This window comes from Camelus dromedarius, chromosome 24 (assembly GCF_036321535.1).
Source record: "Camelus dromedarius isolate mCamDro1 chromosome 24, mCamDro1.pat, whole genome shotgun sequence".
Taxonomy (NCBI): domain Eukaryota; kingdom Metazoa; phylum Chordata; class Mammalia; order Artiodactyla; family Camelidae; genus Camelus; species Camelus dromedarius.
Genome location: NC_087459.1, coordinates 7,275,316 through 7,293,042, shown reverse-complemented (window position 1 = coordinate 7,293,042; position 17,727 = coordinate 7,275,316). Strand labels below are relative to the sequence as shown.

The 17,727-nt window shown below is 60.1% G+C and overlaps 2 protein-coding genes across 5 annotated transcripts; both read right to left on the bottom strand.

The window, feature by feature from the left end:
* Positions 1-384: 384 nt before the first annotated feature.
* Positions 385-16,573, bottom strand: PIGQ (phosphatidylinositol glycan anchor biosynthesis class Q). 4 transcript variants are annotated; one of them, XM_064478267.1, is made up of 11 exons: positions 16,517-16,573; positions 9,892-10,590; positions 7,938-8,069; positions 7,675-7,795; positions 6,105-6,231; positions 5,675-5,828; positions 5,443-5,554; positions 4,734-4,814; positions 4,149-4,263; positions 2,625-2,686; positions 385-1,800 (listed from the first exon to the last, which is right to left on the bottom strand). In XM_064478267.1, the coding sequence occupies exons 2-11, from the start codon at positions 10,578-10,580 to the stop codon at positions 1,648-1,650; spliced, it is 1,746 nt and encodes a 581-aa protein (XP_064334337.1). In that variant the 5' UTR covers positions 10,581-10,590; positions 16,517-16,573; the 3' UTR covers positions 385-1,647. The 4 variants fall into 4 exon arrangements, 3 of the variants coding, with proteins under 3 accessions (XP_064334337.1, XP_031303296.2, XP_064334338.1); XM_031447436.2 differs by lacking the exon at positions 16,517-16,573 and adding an exon at positions 13,533-13,662; XM_064478268.1 differs by lacking the exon at positions 16,517-16,573 and adding an exon at positions 13,533-13,662 and having other exon boundaries at positions 10,516-10,590.
* Positions 13,670-16,549, bottom strand: NHLRC4 (NHL repeat containing 4). Its single transcript, XM_031447571.2, has 2 exons — positions 16,517-16,549; positions 13,670-15,982 (listed from the first exon to the last, which is right to left on the bottom strand). The coding sequence occupies exons 1-2, from the start codon at positions 16,547-16,549 to the stop codon at positions 15,035-15,037; spliced, it is 981 nt and encodes a 326-aa protein (XP_031303431.1). The 3' UTR covers positions 13,670-15,034.
* Positions 16,574-17,727: the final 1,154 nt, after the last annotated feature.

Below are 17,727 nucleotides of genomic sequence, written 5' to 3'. Positions count from 1 at the left end.
GGTGATGACATATTCATCAGAGACAGGAGTGGCTCACCACCACCACCACCCTGCTCCCAGACAAGCCTGCATCCCTGCCCTCGGCCCTGTCCTGGGAGCTCCCTGACACCAGGGCAAGGCCAAAAATGGAAAGTAAGTGGCCCTGGGTCCATCCACCCATGCCAGGACATCTTCAAGGGACCAGAGCCTACACATTCACCCACCTGACCTGCAAAGAGGCCTGCTTCAGGGGACAAGGTTCCCAGTGTCCCCCAGCTTAGCATCAAACAGGAAATGGGCATAGTAGTCAGCTCAGGACAAACAGTGGAAGCCAGCTGTCCCACTGCCCCAAGAGAAGGGGTGCCTCCCTAGACCCACTGCCCACATGGTGATGGGAGGCAGAGGTGTACTCCAAACACGTGAGGCTTTATTGTCTCAGCAGAAAAAGACAGAGCCAGGACCCCTCCCACCCAACACTGGGCTGGTGGGGACTCCCCCAGAGGCCCCCCACTGTGGCCCATAGCCAAGGAGTGTGGGTGGCAGAAGTGGACAGCTCAGACTGCCTGGGATGGACAGGGAGCACTGCCCTCCCCCACCCCACCTCCAACCCCAAGATGACACACTGGACGTGAAGCCATTCGCATCTCCATGCTTCCTCCCCCTGGGATTCTGGGCTTCAAACCCACACTCAATTCTGCCTGCAGCCAGCAAGCAGATGCAGCTTGAGTGCTAGGACCCCTCCCTGGGGACTACAGAAGCATCTGCCCAGGAGCTGCCTGCTTCTGCGAGAAGTCAGTGAATGAAATGGAAGATTTGGCTCAGGGGTTCAGGGCAGGAATGGGGCAGCTGGGTGAGTAGGTGCTCTGCTGCCAGCTCTGGGCACCCCGTGTGGCCTGGCTTAACACAGGGACACCCAACGGCCTGTGGGCAGCTCCTCCTACAGAGTATCCTCTCCAGGAGCATCAAGTAAAGCCTGTGCAATTCAGGGCATGAGGGGCGCTGCCACTCAGCTTCCTGGAGGGCCCCTCCTGGCTCTCAGAGGCTGCTGGTTTCGGCTGGGGGTCAGCAGTGGTTTGGACCCCCTAGACTGGCTGGCTGTTGCTCCACTGAGACAGCTGGAAGGAACTGGGGATGCAGGAGGGTATCCTGCAGAAAACCCCTCAGGGAAGGAGATGCTTGGGGGCCAGAGTCTCAAGGACTCTTGAACGCACCCTAGGAAGGGTCCCTCTACCCCGTGACAGGGTCAGGCATCGGGGAGCAGCCAGAAAGGCCTGCCAGCTCACCCCACTGGGAACTGACCCAGTGGGTAGAGGTGGAGCTCAGCAAACCTCTGCTAGGGTCTGGTGTGTGTGTGTGGGGGGCAGTCCTGGGAGGCTGGTGAGCATGGGCTAACAGTGCATCATAGCAGATCAGCAGGTGGGTCCCAAGGGAAACAAGCCAGTGCCAGAGTGGAGGCCAGCTGGCCTGGCTGGCCACTCCTGCATCCTCTAGTTCACCACTCCCATGACCTCAGAGTAAGCAGATGCGACAGGCAGGGCCCCAGCAGGGCCTGCAGAGGCCCCAGACAACTGGCGGCAGGGAAGGCAAAGAGCAGGGACGTGTGCTGCCCTGACAGTCAACGCCACCCTGGCAGCTGGTAGTGCTGGGGTTTCTGGTGGCCTGGTTCCCTCAGTCCTGCTTGTCCCCTCTCTGCCTCCAAGGGTAGATGAGCTCCCCGAAGAACAGCTTACGGCACAGGGAACCCCAGGAGTGCTTGGGGTGGCAGCCACAGCTGGGGAGGCGGTAGGTGTGCACCACACGACTGTAGGACAGGGGGTTTATCTGGAAGCACAAGGGCAGTGATCAGCCTGGACATGGCCCCCAACTCCCCAGGCCTCCAGTTCTCTGGGCCTGGCAGGCCCTCATGGGGGGTCCCTGGGCTGAACAACTGTGGGGCAGGCCCAGCTCCGTGCCAGTCGTGCTCTCGCCTGTGGTACACAGGGGTCAGGGGAGCAGCTGGGGAGGGAGGCTTGGGCATGCTCTGCTGTGACCATGCTGTGGGGAGGGATGGTGGGCCGGGCTGGCGGGGTGCCGACCCCTCCACTCCAGGCCTCACTTAGCTCCAAGGAGCCTCCTCAAGTGGGACTCAAAACACCCCTGAGAAAAGCACACAGGCTCTGGCTGCCTCAGCATCTGATCTTGCCCTGCAGGACAACTCTGCCTGCCTGGCCCCAACACTGGGATCTGGTGCCTCGCAACCTGCTCCCTCCCTCGGGACAGGCCCCAAGCTATTTAAGATAAGAGCCCAATAGAGTGTGCCTGGGTGTCCTGAGGCCTTCGCCAAATCTGTGCTATTCCACCTGGAAGGAGAGCCTGTAGGGCCAAGGGCAGGAGCCCTGGGTGGCCGAGGGTATCTGGCACAGCACAGGGGACCCCTTGCACAAGCTCTGCTGGGGGAGGTTCCAGGCAGAGCAGGTCATGCTGCCCAGAGGCCTTGTGGGTGGGGGAGCCTCAGTTCTGGTGGGTCTTCCTGCTAGCACCTTACCCTGGACCCATGTGGCCCCACCCACAGGGAGGCATAGAACGTGCCCCAGAATGTGGGTGGCATCGTGTCAGGTGGGGATTTGTCCCCAGAGAGCAGCATGAGGGGTGCATGGAGGCCTTACCTGCATCAGGAGGAGGAGGGGGCTGCCAGCCTCATGCTCCAGGACTCGGAACTTCACGCCAGCTGCAAGGAGAGCGAGGTCCCTGTAAGGGAGCAGGGCGGTCCCCCAGGGCTCCCAGGGCCCTGCAGACAGTGACATCAGTCCTCCTGCTCTGAGTGGCACTTAGAGGGCTGCAGGCCACCTAGGCAGCCCATCCTTTCCATCTGCCTCTTTGAGCTGGCTGCCTGGCCCTCGTCAGAGCCTCCTGCAGAACCTCACCAAAAGGCAAAAGTCAAGGGTCTGGCGGCACCACCAGGCATCAGGGCACTAGCTGTGCTGCTTTCCGAGTGGGACACAGGTTTTCTCACAGAGCGGACAAGGCACTTGCTGGGTGGTGGGCGCCTCCTGACTCCTGTGTGCATGGCTGACTCAGGGACCCACCACGCCCCTGGCCTAAAGTTTAGGCTCCCGAGCTTGAGCCTGGGGATTCCCAAGGTGGAAGGTTCTTGAAAGGAGAAACAGGAACTAATTATCAGCTGATGAAGAGGCCCCAAGGCACACTCAGTGGAGAGAAGAGGCAGTACCTGTGGCCTTTTATGACGTTAAAAGGACCCTGCTCTGGCCAAGAGCTAAGGGCTGGGAGAGGAAGGTGCCGGGTCCCAGGCTCTCCACCTGCCCCGCCCTGGCATTCTGAGGCGTAGAGGGGGCTGGGGGGCCAAGTCAGCCTGGGCAGCACTTTAGCAGGGTCCTTGGAGTGGGCCACCCAGGGGTCTGCTGAGAAAGTGGTTTGGACACCCAGCAGGCAGACTCCAGGTCCAAAGCCCATGGAACATGCACGTTCATGTCTTCTGGCACTGGACTGGCTGGGAGCAGCTGCCATGAGCTTCAGTGTACAGCCAAACCACCAGCCACAAACTAGTGTAGGGCCTCCTGGGTGTGCTGGTCACGTCGGGGGCCATCTGAACAGTTGCTAGACAGGCTGTGCCAAGAACTCCCCAAGTTCTCTAATATGTTCAAAGCCCCTGAACCAGATGGGCCAACACACATCTCTGTGACCAGTTGGGTTGGGCCTCCCTAGGCCTGCAGTGGGGATGGCCTCCCATCAGGGGCAGCTGGGATGGTGTGTGTTTATCCTGGCCGTGGTCTGGCCATCCCAGCATCCTCCACCCTGGCCCGTCCCCTCCAGGTTGAGGGGCACCAGCAGGCATACACAGCTCCATACAACCACATGGGACACGTCTTTTCTGAGCCACGTTCATGCACCACCTACCCTACTGCTGCAGACAGCCCTGAGAGCAAACATTCACGTTCATCACAGGAAAGGGTGAGAAAGAGAAAGCGCTGCCTCTGGACTCTGAACCTGAGTGGCATGGGGCCTCTCCCTCCAGCTCACAGCAGACAGCTGGCCCAGTGGACACCGCAGGACCAGGGGTCTCTGTCTTTCCTGCCCACCCCTGCCCACCCCACTTCCAGGAAGGAGTGGCACAGTTGGTGCTTCTGGAGGGCCCACGGGTGTGCCCCTGCCCAGACAGCATGCAGACCTACCTGCGAGCCTGTAGGGCCGGCAGAGCCGGAGGCCGAGTGAGTAGAGTGGCAGGGAGTTGACAAGGTCCACAAGCAGATGGATCAGGCCCTGCACAGTGACCACCAGGAGCCGGAGCTGCAGCAGAGACGGCGTTCAGGGCCTCCAAGCTGGGACTGTGGCCAGGACCAGGCTAGCACGCCCTTGAGCAGAGCAGCCCAATGGGTCCCAAGAGGAGGGCATGGACCCAGCCCTGAACCTGAGGCCTGAGCACAGGAAGCCAGGAAGCAGCAGGCAGGAGCAGTCAGAGGAGATGGTGCTCCAACCCAGGGAAACATGCCACTGGCCCCTCGGCCTGGGCTACATGGGTGCCATGTCCCTCCTGCTATCTGCACTCCCCCTCCCCTGCACCGGGTCCCATATGCGGGACACCAGCACCATGACCCACCCACTGTGGGTCCTGCCCTCTGTGCACCCAGCTTCATGGCCCAGAGCAGTGGGTGGTGTCCACTCCAGGGCCCAGCACACACGGCCCAGGGTCCAGAACAGCCACACTCCACAGGGCCTGCAAGGGTGGACTACCCATGGCACGTTGGCCCTTGGCTCACCAGGGTGAATACCAGGTAGTACAGGGCCGTGGTGGGCAGGAGGAAGACCAGGATGGTGAAAAGCAAGGTCCCGATGAACAGCTGCCGGAGAAAGGGCACCAGCATCAGCATCAGCATCAGCAGCTCTAGAGCCCCAGCCAGGCGGGCGACACCCCGGCAGCACTGGCCACTCCCCTGCTGCCCACCTCCCCACACCCATCTTGCAACCAAGCCAGCTTCCTGAGACAACCCAGGAAAGCCTGCTCATAACAGTTTTCTCCTGCACCAAGAGGGATGTGTCAGCCTGCCCTCCAGACTCAGTTACACGAGGGGAGACGGGGGCTGGACAGACAGGACCAGCTGACAGGGTGAGCAGCCATGTAGGCCAAAGACAGAGAGAGGTGAAAATTAGGCAGGAAGAAACATGCCCCCAAAGGGCAGCACTCAGGGTCCCTGCATCAGGTCCAAGCAAGCTAAAGAGATGAGCCAGAGCCAGACTGGTGCCTGGTCACCTCTGGGGCCCTGTGCACGTATCACTTCTAGTGCCCGCTGCCCGGCAGCCCCTGGGAGCAGGGTCCATCTACCACCAGGGGCAGGGCTCTGCACTGTCTGAGGGCCCCATGTCCCCCAGGTCCTACAGAACAGGAGTGTGGCTGCCCTTTGTGGTGCCCAAGCAGCTGCACCAGCCAGGCCTGTTCAAGGGCCAGTGGGACTGGGGCCAGGCCAGTACCTGGTCCAGGTCATAGGAGCAGGAGTCCACCCGCTGGCGCAGGACATTCCACTTCTTCCCTCGGAACAGGCGCCAGAGCGAGGACAGGCCATAGATCTTCAGGCAGTACAGCCTGCAGGACACGGGTGTTGTCAGGGTGGGGGCTGGCGCACCCCACGCCCGCCCAGTCCCAGAAGCCTAGCTTGGAAGGCTACACGGGGCTGGCCTACAGGGGTAGGGGGCACACACCCACCTGGCACCGTAGACATAGAAGCAGTAGATGTGGAAAGTGAGGAGAGCAATGATGTCCGACAGGATGGATAGGGCGACTGTCAGGCCCAGGCAGGCCGAGAGGCCCACGTGCCATAGTATGCACTCAATGAAGGGGGACATGAGGTGGATGTAGCCTGGCAGGATGGGAGACAGCCTTGAAGGGGTGCCCAGGGAGTGCCTGGTTCCCCCAAGTCCTCACTGAGGCAGGGTGCCTGAGGCTTCAGGAAACTGAGTGGCCAGCACAGCAAAGCAATGCTCCACAAACAGGATAACGGGGGCAGGAAGCAGAGCCTGATGGGACAGGGCCTGGCCCAGCCCCACTGACCCCCTCAGCCAGAGCTTTTGTCCCTGGAGCTGAGGTAGGGATCAGGGGCCGGGTGAAGCCTGTTCACCTGCCCACCAACACTCACCGATCCACAGGTGGATGTGATATAGGAAGAAGCGACCTAGCACCTGGTCCAGTGCCCGGTTCATCTTGAGCCCAGCAGGCGCTCCCATCAGCCACTGCAGCAGATGCTGGAGCTCCTCAGCCACATGCTGCAAGGACACAGGAGGGGCACACTGTCCATCAACTGACCCCACCCCGCTTACCTGTCTGAATGACCCTGAGTGAACGTGAGGGTGTCAAGCCCGTCAGGGGCCCAGGTAGCAGGTAGGAGGGCTGGAGGGTCCCCTAGAGGGAAGAACAATGTCAAGTAAGGGCCAGAGATAGTACAGGGACCCTCAAAAGCAAGCAGGGAAGTTGCCCACTGTCCTGGCCGCGCCAGGAGGAAAAGCTGTGCCAGCTGCAGTGGGCAGGCCCCAGAGACCCCTGGCCTCATCACCCACACTGAGGCCACAGGAGCGACATCCCTGCCCCACAGCCTGCCACCTCCCTCTCACCCACAAAGCAGGCCTTTCCTAACCTGGGGTGAAGGCCTCTGCCGTGTCAGGAACAGTGAGAAGAAGAACAGAGTGTTCTGAATGTAGAGAGCTTATTTAATATTTAAAGGATAAGAGCTTGGCAGCAGGAAGAGGCTTTCATTTTTAAATTAAATATTTATATTTCTGAGCAATTTTGCAAAAGGCAAAGCTAGCCAAAAGGCAGAGTGTGGATGAGTGAAGCAGCCAAGCCCCATCCCCAGCCCCTAGGCCCTCTCTCCTCCCTCCTCCCTCTTGGGCCAGTTCTCCCTGAGAAGCCATGGAACTCTCGGCCTGTAGGGCTCCTGCCCTGCAGGGTCCTGGTCTAGCCACACCTATGGCTGGACGCTGATGATGGCAGGCAGAGGCTTAGCCCATAAGGACCACCTACCTAGGCCACAGCCATTCAACTACATCACAGGCCAGGAAGCTCCCACAGAGATCTGGGAGTGGCCTGCAGGGCCTGCCCTAAGCAGGAAGACAAGCGCCCAACAGACGTGATAGGGCCTCTGAAGGAGGTAGATGGCAAAGGCTCAGAGCCAGCATGGAGGGACAGTGGGAGGATAACCATGGAAGGGAGAGGAGGGTGGGGCAGCACCTAGGCCCTGGGAATGGTGCACAGATCATGAAGGGCAAGTTCAGGAGCAGCTGCTGCCTCTGGCTCTCAGTGTGGGAGCTGAAGAAGCAGCGCTGGGAGCAGGATGGGAGGCCAAGATCAACCACACAGACAGCCCTGAGCACAGGAAAGGACCCACTGACGCTGACTGTGCATAGAGCCCAGGCCAAAAATCACCCACCCTGAAGAGCCAGGAGAGCAGAAAGATCATGTACGGTGGGGAGACAACGGGGACGCCATGACAGTGGACCTGGCAGGGAAAGCAGGGGCCAGGAGCTGAGATATGACCTGCTGGAGGGCCCAGGTCTGCACAGCCCCACAGATCCTGCGAGACACAGTGGCACCCATGGGACCTGCCTGGGGTCAGGGATGAGCTGCTCTGGCTGACTGAGGGGCCTCTGCTGCCACCACCCTGGGAAAACAGGAGCTTGAGTCCAGTCTGGGCTCCACCCCAACCAACTCACATCAGCCACGGGGATGAGGGCATCAGCCAGCTGCCCGATGCGGTCCTTCCTGTGGAGCCAGGACAGCAGCACAAGGCCAAGGGCCACATCGAGGAGCACAGAGACAAGCATATTGGCCTTCCTGGAAGGAGGAGTCCAACAGGAGTGGGTGATGAGGGTGGCCTGGCCGGAAAGGATCAGAGGGGCAGGCGTGGAGCCGGAAAGGGCCTGGGGAAGGGACTGGGACCGTGGCCCGGTGGGGGAGCCCAGGACAGGCCCAGCACCTCATCAGCTGGGTGGGGTTCTTGGCCTTTTGGGTACTGAAGACCAGTGTGAGCTGCTCCAGCCGGTGCCTGAGCTGCTCACATGTGGAGAGCTTGCTCCAGACGAAGGACAGTGGCCACAGCTTGAACATCCTGCAGAGGAGGGAGGAGAATGGACCTTCAGGTCCTCTGGGGTTCTGTTCGCCAGGGAGGGAGGGCCACCGAGGCTGTCGCCAACACGTCTCTACTGCAGGGAGGAAGGGCCAGGCCAGGCTCAGCCCAAGGCTTTGGTGGCCCCAAACACTAGGGGCCACACTCCTGAACTCAGCTGCCCAAGTGGGCAGCCCAGTGGGGATCACGGTCACTCAGACCTGACTCCAGGCACACCTAAAGCTGAGTGCCTGGAGGAGTGATGTTGTCAAGGGTCTCAGGTGACCTACTGCTATAGAGCTATACACCAAAACTCATCTCTCACAAGGCAAAGGAGGCCCCAGGACCCCTCACAGACCTATTCAGTTGAGAAGTTCACAAGCAAAGGTGAAGAAAGTGCCAAAAGGTGACTCAGCTGGGCCAGTGCCTAGCTTCCACTCAGAGCTGTGCCACTGGCAGGAGGGGCCCAAAGGGTTCATGGGCATGTGCAGCCACCAAATGACCACACCCAGACCCTCGGAAGGAAGGTCTTGAGTTTGGAAGGTTTAAAGGTTTCGTTTTCAACCAAGCAACTTGAAATCAATTCCAAGAGTGAAATGTGGTCAGCACAGCCCCTCCCTCCTCCATCCCAGTCCAGCGGAAGGCAGCCCTGCACTTGCTGCAGAGGACCCTGTGCAGGGGTCTCCCCAGAGCTCAGATCAGCCCTTGGCAGCATCGCTGGGGCTTCACTCCTGCAGTGACAGCCATGATTCACGTTCACGTTGCGGTGCTCTTATCCACCACTGATGACCATCTCCTGCTTAAGGGGCTCACTGGGACTTGGGACACATGAGCCATTCACCTTTCTTGCATCCTTTGAAATTGACAAAAGCAAAGTAGCTTTTTTTCCCAAAGCTGCACCCAGGCTCAGACATTCATTTTCATATGATTCATTCCAAGAGGTTCGTGAAGATCCAAAACCCACTCTTCCCGTCAAGACACCCAGCAGTCCCCGCTACCCAAGGTGTTGTCCACACACAGCTGCCGAGGTCTCTCTGCTGGGACAGGACCAAGTGCTCCTGGAGCCTCTGGTAAGCAGGGAAGGCCAGCCCTGTATCTCAGAGCCTGAACCCAAGGATGTAGCACAGCTGCTCCCTACCAGGTGGTGCCACTGGGGAGGTGGCTTCTTATAGAGAGAGGGGTCCACGGCTCAGGCCCAGGGGTTAACTTGCCAGAACTCCCTGGTGCTGCCCCAGGATTCTCCAGGGACCACAAGTGCTTTTACAAATCCCTTGACCAGGCCTGCAGCCAGGAGTGTTCTGGAGAGTCTAGAGAGCAGGCGAGGCTGGGAACCACCAGCCCAGACCCCCATTGGACCGTGAGTGGATGCTGCCCCCACAGCCTTCTTGGGCTGCCTCTCGTGTGAGTACCAGGGCCAGGAAAGCAGGAGGGCCTGTGTGTCTGCAGGAGGACAAACAACTCCCCAGCAGGGCCAACAGTGGCCCTTGGGTGGCAACAACCAAGGTCTGTTCATCATTTAATTTTCCTTTCAGGGACCCAGGCTGTCAGAGGGTCCCCTCATACCCCTACCTGGTGGGTCGCATGAAACCGTGGAGGCTGCCAGGAAGCCTGGCTCTGTCCTGGGCCTGAAAGGCACCAAAACAGCAGCCACCACTGGGACATATTCTGAGCTAGAGGGCGCAGGGAGGGGATGGGAGCCAGGAACAGGGAGCGGCCATGAGCCTCAGAAGGACCCACCTGGGCCCCCGTGACTGCTGTACACCAAGGAGTGGGCCTAGGCCTCAGGGGCCTGACTCCCTCCTGCCCTGGCCCCAGGGGCACCTACCGACAGGCACTGGCGGCGGAGACGAGTGACAGCAGGCAGGTCAGCAGCAGACAGATAGGCCCCGCTGCCCACTTAGCCAGCTCCACAAGGATGCTGGCCTCCACGCCCTCTGACTGCCAATGGCTCAGCCGCACGGGGCCCTCATCGAACCGGTCACTTCGGAAGAGCGCCTCACTTCGTGCCACTGTGTCAAAGACAGCAGCCAGGCCCACAGCGCTGGCTGTGGCATCCCCAGCCTGGCGGTCAGGCAGGGCTGCAGGCGGGTGCAGCTGAGATAGCAGCACCTTGCGCTGGTCGTAGAAAACAAGCATGACCTGGTCCTCGCCAGAGGTGGCTGGGCAGGTGGGCACCTGCTGGCGGGTGGCCTTGCAGCTCCAGAATTTGCTGCCCCTCTCCCGGCACAGCTGGAGCCAAGGCTCGTGGGAGAAGATGGCACCCAGGCCCTCCAGGAAGTGACCCAGGCTCTCCTCGGGCTCCTGCCGGCGGTGGCACCAGGTGCCCAGCACAGCCACGCCCACCCGACTGGCCTGCTGCACTTGGGCCAGGAGCTCCTTGACTTGGATGGGGATGAAGGGAAAGTGCACCACGGCCAGAACCACGGCACTGCTCTGCTCCGGGACCCACCGTCCAACCAGGAGGCCACTGTCCGCCGAGGCACAGCACGTGGGGAAGAAGGCCTTCAGCACCATGCTGGGAATGCTAGAAGAGAGGAGCAGGGCTCAGCTCAGAGCTGCTGCCGTTGCTGCTGTGGTGCCCCAATGACCCCAGGGTGGCTGGCAGTGCCAGGGCTGCAGGCCCTGGCTAATACATAACACGAATGGCCCTGACAGACACATCCACACAGCCACTGGGCCCATAGGTTGGGGCAATGCAGCTTTGGGTCTGGTCACAGGGCTGGTAGTGGGCCCAGGTATCCATCTCCAGTCCAGGCTGCTGTGAGCATAGGCCCAGGCTACCCCCCACCGTTACCCTGAGAGAGGTCAGTGCTTTCCCTCCCACCCCCAGAGACAAGCAGGTAGAACAGGTGAGGTCACATGACCTTCTCACCAGGGCGCACAGGGCTGAACACAAGGGAACTGATTACAGTTCATGTGCAGCACGTGGAAAAATGCACAATCTCATTAACAATTAAAGTAACGTAGATTAAAAATCTTACAAACCTTGATTAACTTACTAAGCTAGCAAGAATAAAGATAAAAATTGACACAAATTGCTGCTGAGCTAAGGGAAATCGCACGCAGCTGACAGCTGTGGGCATTGTTGCAGGTGCCCCAGAAGGTGCCTGGGGACACGCCTGGTGCCCAAGTCCATCTGCTGCCCAGTCAGCCCCTGGGGAAGCCTCAGTGCTCAGCCAACAGGCCCAGCTCCATGGGGCTCCTGCCTCTGCCCTGACCCTGCAGCCTCCAGTGGTGCCCATCCTTCCCCGGGAGCCCCATCCTCTTGTCACAGCCAAACACTGCCTTCAGGACCTATTCCCCAAGCAGGAAGTGTTCTAGAAAGGGGGGTGGGAGTTCTCCAGCCCTGGAGAATGGATGAGGGGACGCCCGCCTTCCTGGCCTCCACTACCTTCACCTGACCCCTGAGCAGCAAGGACAGCCCCAAGTGGCTGTGACTCCTGAATTCTGTGTGACCCTGAGCCTTGCCCAGCCCCGGCTTCAGCCAGCTGCAGATGTGAACTCTCAGTAAGCACCCCATTTCCCACCTGAGCCCTCCCAGATGGGGCCTGATGGACAGCAGGTTTGCCTGGGTAGGGGTTTGCCTTGGGGCTGGCCCTTTCCCAGACACTGATGACCCCACTGCACCAGCACAAAGGGCAGAGCAGCTGCCCTGAGCAAAGACCCCCTCAAGTTGGAGCCACACCTGAGGAAAGGACACAGGTGAGGACAGGAGGACAGAGAGGGACACACGTGTTGGGGAGATGCAACTGGTACAGCTGCTTTCCTCCCCTGCAGGTGGTCCAGAGCAGGGCTGGAGGGATGAGGCCTCTCCCACCTGTAGGTTCTGAGTAAAAGGGTCCCTCTGAGTGAAGCAATAGCCAGACTCCCAAATGGCCCACCCCCCAGTGACCAGAAAGGGCAGGGAACATGGGTGTCAACAGGGGAAGTCCCTGTGGCCATCAGCAAGGGCATCAAGGGCCACCTTGTCTTCCTGACACTTCTGCAGGACCATTGTGAGAGGGACAGAGCGATTCTGTCAGGCTCCTGGAGCATCTGGCTTGGTGACCACTGTGGGGGACCAGCCAGCATGGTCCAAGTCTCTCAGCACCAGCCTGTGAGGACCACCAGCTCAGCCAAATGACAAGATCATACCCTGCTTGGGGACTCCTTTCACAGCAGCTAAGGAAAACTGCCAAAGCTACTGTCAGAAAAGAAACACAATTGGGCAAACAGTAATCAGATGCTCTGGGGGAAGCTGGTTACATGGTGGGTTCACTTTCAGAAAATTCACTGAGCTGTACATGTACGATCTGTGCACTTTCTTTGTGTGTCTTATGCTTCATCTTCAAAGTTGACCTTAAAAAAAAAAAAACAAACCTCCTCATGTCTCGGGAAGCGTGGAGGGCAGAAGTTGGTGTTCCCATCCATGGGGTAGTGAGAGAGAATTCAAATCACAGGGCAAGTTCCCATTCCCACCCCGCACCTCAGCCTCTGGGAGTAACCAACACAAAGAAGTCTGCTCTGATCAGACAGCCAGGAAAAGATGAAAGAGCAGGCAATCAATAGCAGAGGTACAGATGGGAGAAAGCAGGGCAGTAACTCGGTACCGTGTGCAGCTTTAAAGACTGTGATAAAAACAAGGGCGCAGGCCTGGGAATGCTGCCTCCGTTAAGAACGATGCCCAGTTCTCTGTGACCTGGCCCACTCCCAGATCAGTCAGGTAACGCAGTCTCTGGGACGCCCCTTGTCACACAACCTGAACTTAACAGTCTACCTTAGGAAGTGGACAGCCTCCCATCCCTTGCATGAACTGATTCAGGGCAAAAACCCAGTTATGACTGGCCAGGGACATTTCACTAAGACTCTTCTTTGTAGAGTCTCACCCTCACTGCTCCTCAAGAGCTCACAGGAATTCGTTTTTACTCCATGTGTTTGTGTTTAAAAAACAACAAGCATTCAGTAAACAGTGCTTTTCCCCTCTTGTTTCAGAAAGGACATGAATCTAGGACTCTTTTTCCACAGTTACTGCAGTCAAAGACAACTGTAAAGCGCTGACAGCCAGTTCCATTGACCCTGAATGTCCTTCGAAAGATTCCACATCGGGACACAAGTTGGTGTGGCGCAGAGGAAACCAGCCAGGCGCTCTCCACCCCACAGGGTTGGGGTGCACCCCAGTGGGATGTACCCCGGCCAAGAGCACTCACGCGGCCCTGCCGCAAACCCGGGGGTGGGTGGGCGCGCTCCTGAAGCGGGTGGCGGGGCCTCACAGCCCTCCCGAGTCTCAGACCCGCCGTTCCCAGCGGCCAGCAGAGCCCCCATTTTACGGATGAGGAAACAGACGCTCCGAGAGGAGGCTCCGGAGACCCTTGGGCTCCTCGGACTGCGCCTGGGACCACCGCAGCGGGAGTCGGAGCCCGTGGTCCGGCGGGGGCATCTCCCCAAGGTCGCGCCTCATGGACGCCGGCCCGCCCCCCAAGTGCTCACCGGCTGCTCCCCGGGGCCGCGCCCTCGGGCGGCGGGGTCGAGATGAGGTTGGGGACCGCGTCGGGCGGGCTTGGGCGAACGGCGGCTCTCGCGGGCCCCAGCCCAGCCGCGGCTGTGCCGCGGGACACTAACCCCATTTCCGCCGGCTCCAGGCGTTGCCGCGTGACGGTCCTCCCCGAAAGGCGCCCGGGCTGCCCGCCAGCCCCTGGCCCGTGCGTTCCGTGCACGCAACGTTCCGGCCCCCGGAGCTAGAGGCCTGCGTGCGGCGCCCTTGTCCCCGCTCAGAATCTTTGTCCCCACTCCAGTCTACCTAGTGCCCCCAATACCTCTGCCTTCCAGTTCCCCACCTTCCCACAGCCACCAAACCTCCCCCATCCCTGCTTTCCTCACGTGAGTGACTTAGTGGACTCGACATTTGAGGGTCCCAGACCTTACCATACACCCACCCTTCCAGATGATAGGGCTCCCAGGCCCTGGGTAGAGTCCCAGGCTGACCCCCTTGTGCCCTGGTCCCTACATAGGGCCCCCCACCCAGGTCCCTCGAGGGCCAAAAGAGCTTGGGAGTTTGGAGGGCCAGCCTGGAGGCTGAAGCCATCTGATCTGATAGTCAGGAGGCATCCCTGAGCCTTCTGCTCCAGGGAACGATATCCCTAATACCAGCAGCAACAACTAACTCATGTTTATTGAGTACCTGCTACACATCTCCTTACACCGACCCACTTAATCCACCCTCTTCTCCACAGGTCCTTGTGATTGGTGCATCCCCTCACCAGCTCCCAGGGACAGGACTAGGCACTGTCTCCTCCCTCTGAAGACCCCTCACTAGAACTAGGAGCCTAGCTGGGCCCCAGACTCAGTGTAACCCCAAACCTCCCCACCACTTTTGGCTTCATTTTCGTGCTGTTTTTAAGCAGCAGGAGTCTGTCCTCACAGGAAGGCTCTCTTACACTTGACTACTGCCCAGGGAACTCTCCCAGCACCCCCACATGAGCTTGCAGCTCTTTGATCCCATGTGCAGAGGAGAAAATGAAGGCTCAGACAGTTTCACATGGGAGAAAGAGACGGCATGGAGGCTTCCAACCCAGCCATGTGTCACCCCAGGGCTCCTCCAGGGTGGCCCCTCCTCTGCTCCCCCCATACCTCAGCTGGGCCCAGGGAAGCTGCAGGAGACTCGGCACCTGGGGCCTCTGAGGATGGGGGACAGTGAGGGGCCACACCCCTGCCCAAACTACACTGCCCGGCCCAGCTCAGCCCAACCACACCCTCCCTGCCTGCCTCTGTCTGATTAGGAGCTAGGACTGTCAAGGAAGTCTGAATCCTCTGTGAGAGAGACAGGAGGACAGTCCAGGGCCTGGCTCAGAAGTGTCACAAACATGCAGGGTCAGGAAGGCATGGCCAGCAGCCCTCCAGGACCCCACCAACCCTGAACATTCCTCCCATCATGGTCTGGGCCCTGGAGGCTGGGCCCACGCACAGCTGGTCTCCCCTGCAAGCCCACCAGATCAGGCCAGTTCCAAATGGTACTGGTACACTTTGATGTAGCCATCCCCTGCATCCGCCACCACGAGCTGGCCCTGGGGTGTACAGGCCACACCCAGGGGCTGCCCTAGCCCCTCGGACACCAGGCAGATGGGTGCCCTGGCCCGGGGGAACAGGGTCACCTGGCACTGCTGCTCGTCCACCACAATGACACTGCCCGCTGCATCAGTGCACACACCTGCTGGGCTGCCAAAGCTGTGCCCAGTCAGTCCTCTCAGGGAGCCCAGGGGCTGGCAGGCACTGCCAAACAGCCGCACATCCCCAAACTCCTCACTCACAGCCAGGCCCCCATCAGGCCCTGGGCCCACCCAGCAGGGGCCCTCCAGGCCCAGTATGGAGGCAGGGGCCAGCGGCTCTAAGGCAGGGCCCAGTGTGAAGCTGTGCACAGCCCCGGGCACATAATCTGTCACCAAGACTCGGCCAAAGGCATCCACAGCCAGCCCCTGGGGGGCCAAGAAGTTGCCCACTGTCACCCAGCGGCCCTGAGGGGCTCGGGCAGTGTGCTGGAGCGCACGGACAGCCCCGTGGACGAGGTCACTGACTACCACGAGGCCAGCAGCTGTCACAGCCACATCCTCTGGCACGAAGTCCCCAGCCCCTGGAATGTGGCAGGGCAGGTGGCAGACAGGGCGTCCCTCAAGGTCCAGCACGTGGATGCAGGGTACAGTCCCCGCTGTCAGGAAGAGCAGGCCATCTGGGGAGCAGTGCAGGCCCCGGGGCCCCCCTGCAGCCCCTTCAGGCACCGGGATCCTCCCCAGCAGCTGGGGCTGCCAGGAGTGAACAAGGTCTCCAGGCAAATCCAGTGTGAGGTGCAGTCCTTGGGGGGTGGCTGATGAACTGGTAGGGGAGGTCCAGGAGGTCGAAGTAGGTGGATGGACAGATGTCACAGCCTCAGCCTCTCCGAGCCAGTCCTACAGCTGGGCCAAGTTCGAGGCTACAAGAGAAATAACACCCCACCCCGTGCCATGCAGTGCTACATTGGTTCCCCTGCACACTTCTTGGCAGGCAGGTGACCTCGTTTCACAGATGAGGAGATGGAGGCTTGGGGGATGAGAAGGATTCAACTCAGTTCCACCAGGTCCCAAGTACCAGCCATGGCTCAGGGCCCCATTTTCCCAGATGTGGTCCCTGAACACAAATCTGGGAGACACACCCTGGGAAGGATACTGTGGGTTTTACTCTGAGGCCCAAATGATCTCAGGGGCACCTAAATGTCCGAGGTGGGGGTTGGGGTGACAGATGAGCGGTACTTCTCAGACTCATCTGCCTACGGAACTACTCCTTCAAGCAGGGAAAGTGACCCTCCTTGGGGGCAGCCCAAGCCCTCGCCCATTGCCCCAGATAGCCCTTGGAGACTTCCAACCCCTGAAGGGTAAAGCAGGGGCCCTTTCCTAGGCCTCTCTGCCCACTCCCACTGAAAGAGGCCGTGGGGAGGGGTCTCCTACCTGGAGCCAGTCTCCCTGGTCCCTGCTGGGCATTAGCCTCTGTTGTTGGAAACCACAGCTCAAGGGAGTGGGAGGAGCCACCTCGGCCTGGGGGGCGGGGAGGGGCAGGCGGAGCTCTGGCCATGGCTACCTTAGAGCCTCAGCCCAAAGAAGCTCTAAGGAATCCTGTCACTCAGCTGCTAAACCTCCCAGGTGCTCTCCAGTGTTGCTGCATTCCTGCCTCAGAGCCTTTGCACTGGCCTCTGGAACATTCTTCACTCTGCCCCTGAACAGCTAGATGTAATCCTGGTCCACCCAGCCCCTCTCCACAGGGGGCCCAGTGCCTCCACAACCTGCTGAATGTGAATCAAGGGCTTGGTACTCAGGAGACAGCACTCCCACCGTCCCCCAGCAGGACCACAAGGTCAAGACCTCAGGGAAGGAGCTGTGCCCCTGACCTGCTAGCTGGGTCACCTACCAGAGTCCAGGGTGGGAGACCTCTAGGGGGTCTGTCCTGCCTCCCACAGACTAGGCAGGTTGAGTGCTGTCTCTCTGATCCTTTTTCTGCACCTATGAAGCAGGGATCATGCCCTCCCCTCTCAGCAGGGACAGGCTTCTGTCTGTCCAGTGATGAGAAACTGGGGTGCACAGGCACATGGGAGTGTTAACGGGAGGGCAAGGAGTGTCTCCCTCAGACTCAGGACCTGGGGATTCTCCAGACACCTCCTGACTCAGCCCACAGCCCCCATAAGCCCATACAGGAAACCCCTGGAAGGTTAGGGGTCAGCCCGTGTCTGTGACCCACTCCCTACCTGGCTGCCTGCAGCCCATTTCTGGACACTGCAGAGGGCAGGTTAGTGATGCTATCTGCTGCTCGGCACAGTTAATGGGGCAGCTGCGGGTCCTGATCCGACTGGCCCAGCCTGGTCAACCCAGCTCAAGGAGCCAGGCGCAGGCAGGAACCGCACTCCCTAGGGCCATTCCTGGGTGGGCATGGAGGTGTGGCCAGCTCCCAGGGAGAGAAGCTGTTAGCTGGGTCCGACAGTCCCCCAGGCACCCCTCCCTACCTGTCCCCCGCCTCCCCTTCCAGCCCCCCACTGTGGGAAAGCCAAGTCTGGTGGTGCTAGGAGGGAGGCAGTGAGCTGTGAAGGCCACCCGATGCCTATCGTGGCTGCAGGGCCTGGCAGGGGCCCAGCAGAGGCCACGCTAGGCGAGCAGCCCCAGGCCACAGA

What these genes read in the sequence shown, in the direction of transcription:
- PIGQ (XM_064478267.1), bottom strand. Translation starts at nt 10,580, where the DNA reads ATGGTGCTGAAGGCCTTCTTCCCCACGTGCTGTGCCTCGGCGGACAGT. An exon ending in CCGGCCCTACAGGCTCGCAG is followed by an intron (nt 2,687 to 4,148) that starts GTAGGTCTGCAT and finishes CTCTCCTTGCAG; the next exon opens with CTGGCGTGAAGTTCCGAGTC. An exon ending in CCCTCCTCCTCCTGATGCAG is followed by an intron (nt 1,801 to 2,624) that starts GTAAGGCCTCCA and finishes TTGTGCTTCCAG; the next exon opens with ATAAACCCCCTGTCCTACAG.
- NHLRC4 (XM_031447571.2), bottom strand. Translation starts at nt 16,549, where the DNA reads ATGCCCAGCAGGGACCAGGGAGACTGGCTCCAG. An exon ending in ACCAGGGAGACTGGCTCCAG is followed by an intron (nt 15,983 to 16,516) that starts GTAGGAGACCCC and finishes GCCCAGCTGTAG; the next exon opens with GACTGGCTCGGAGAGGCTGA.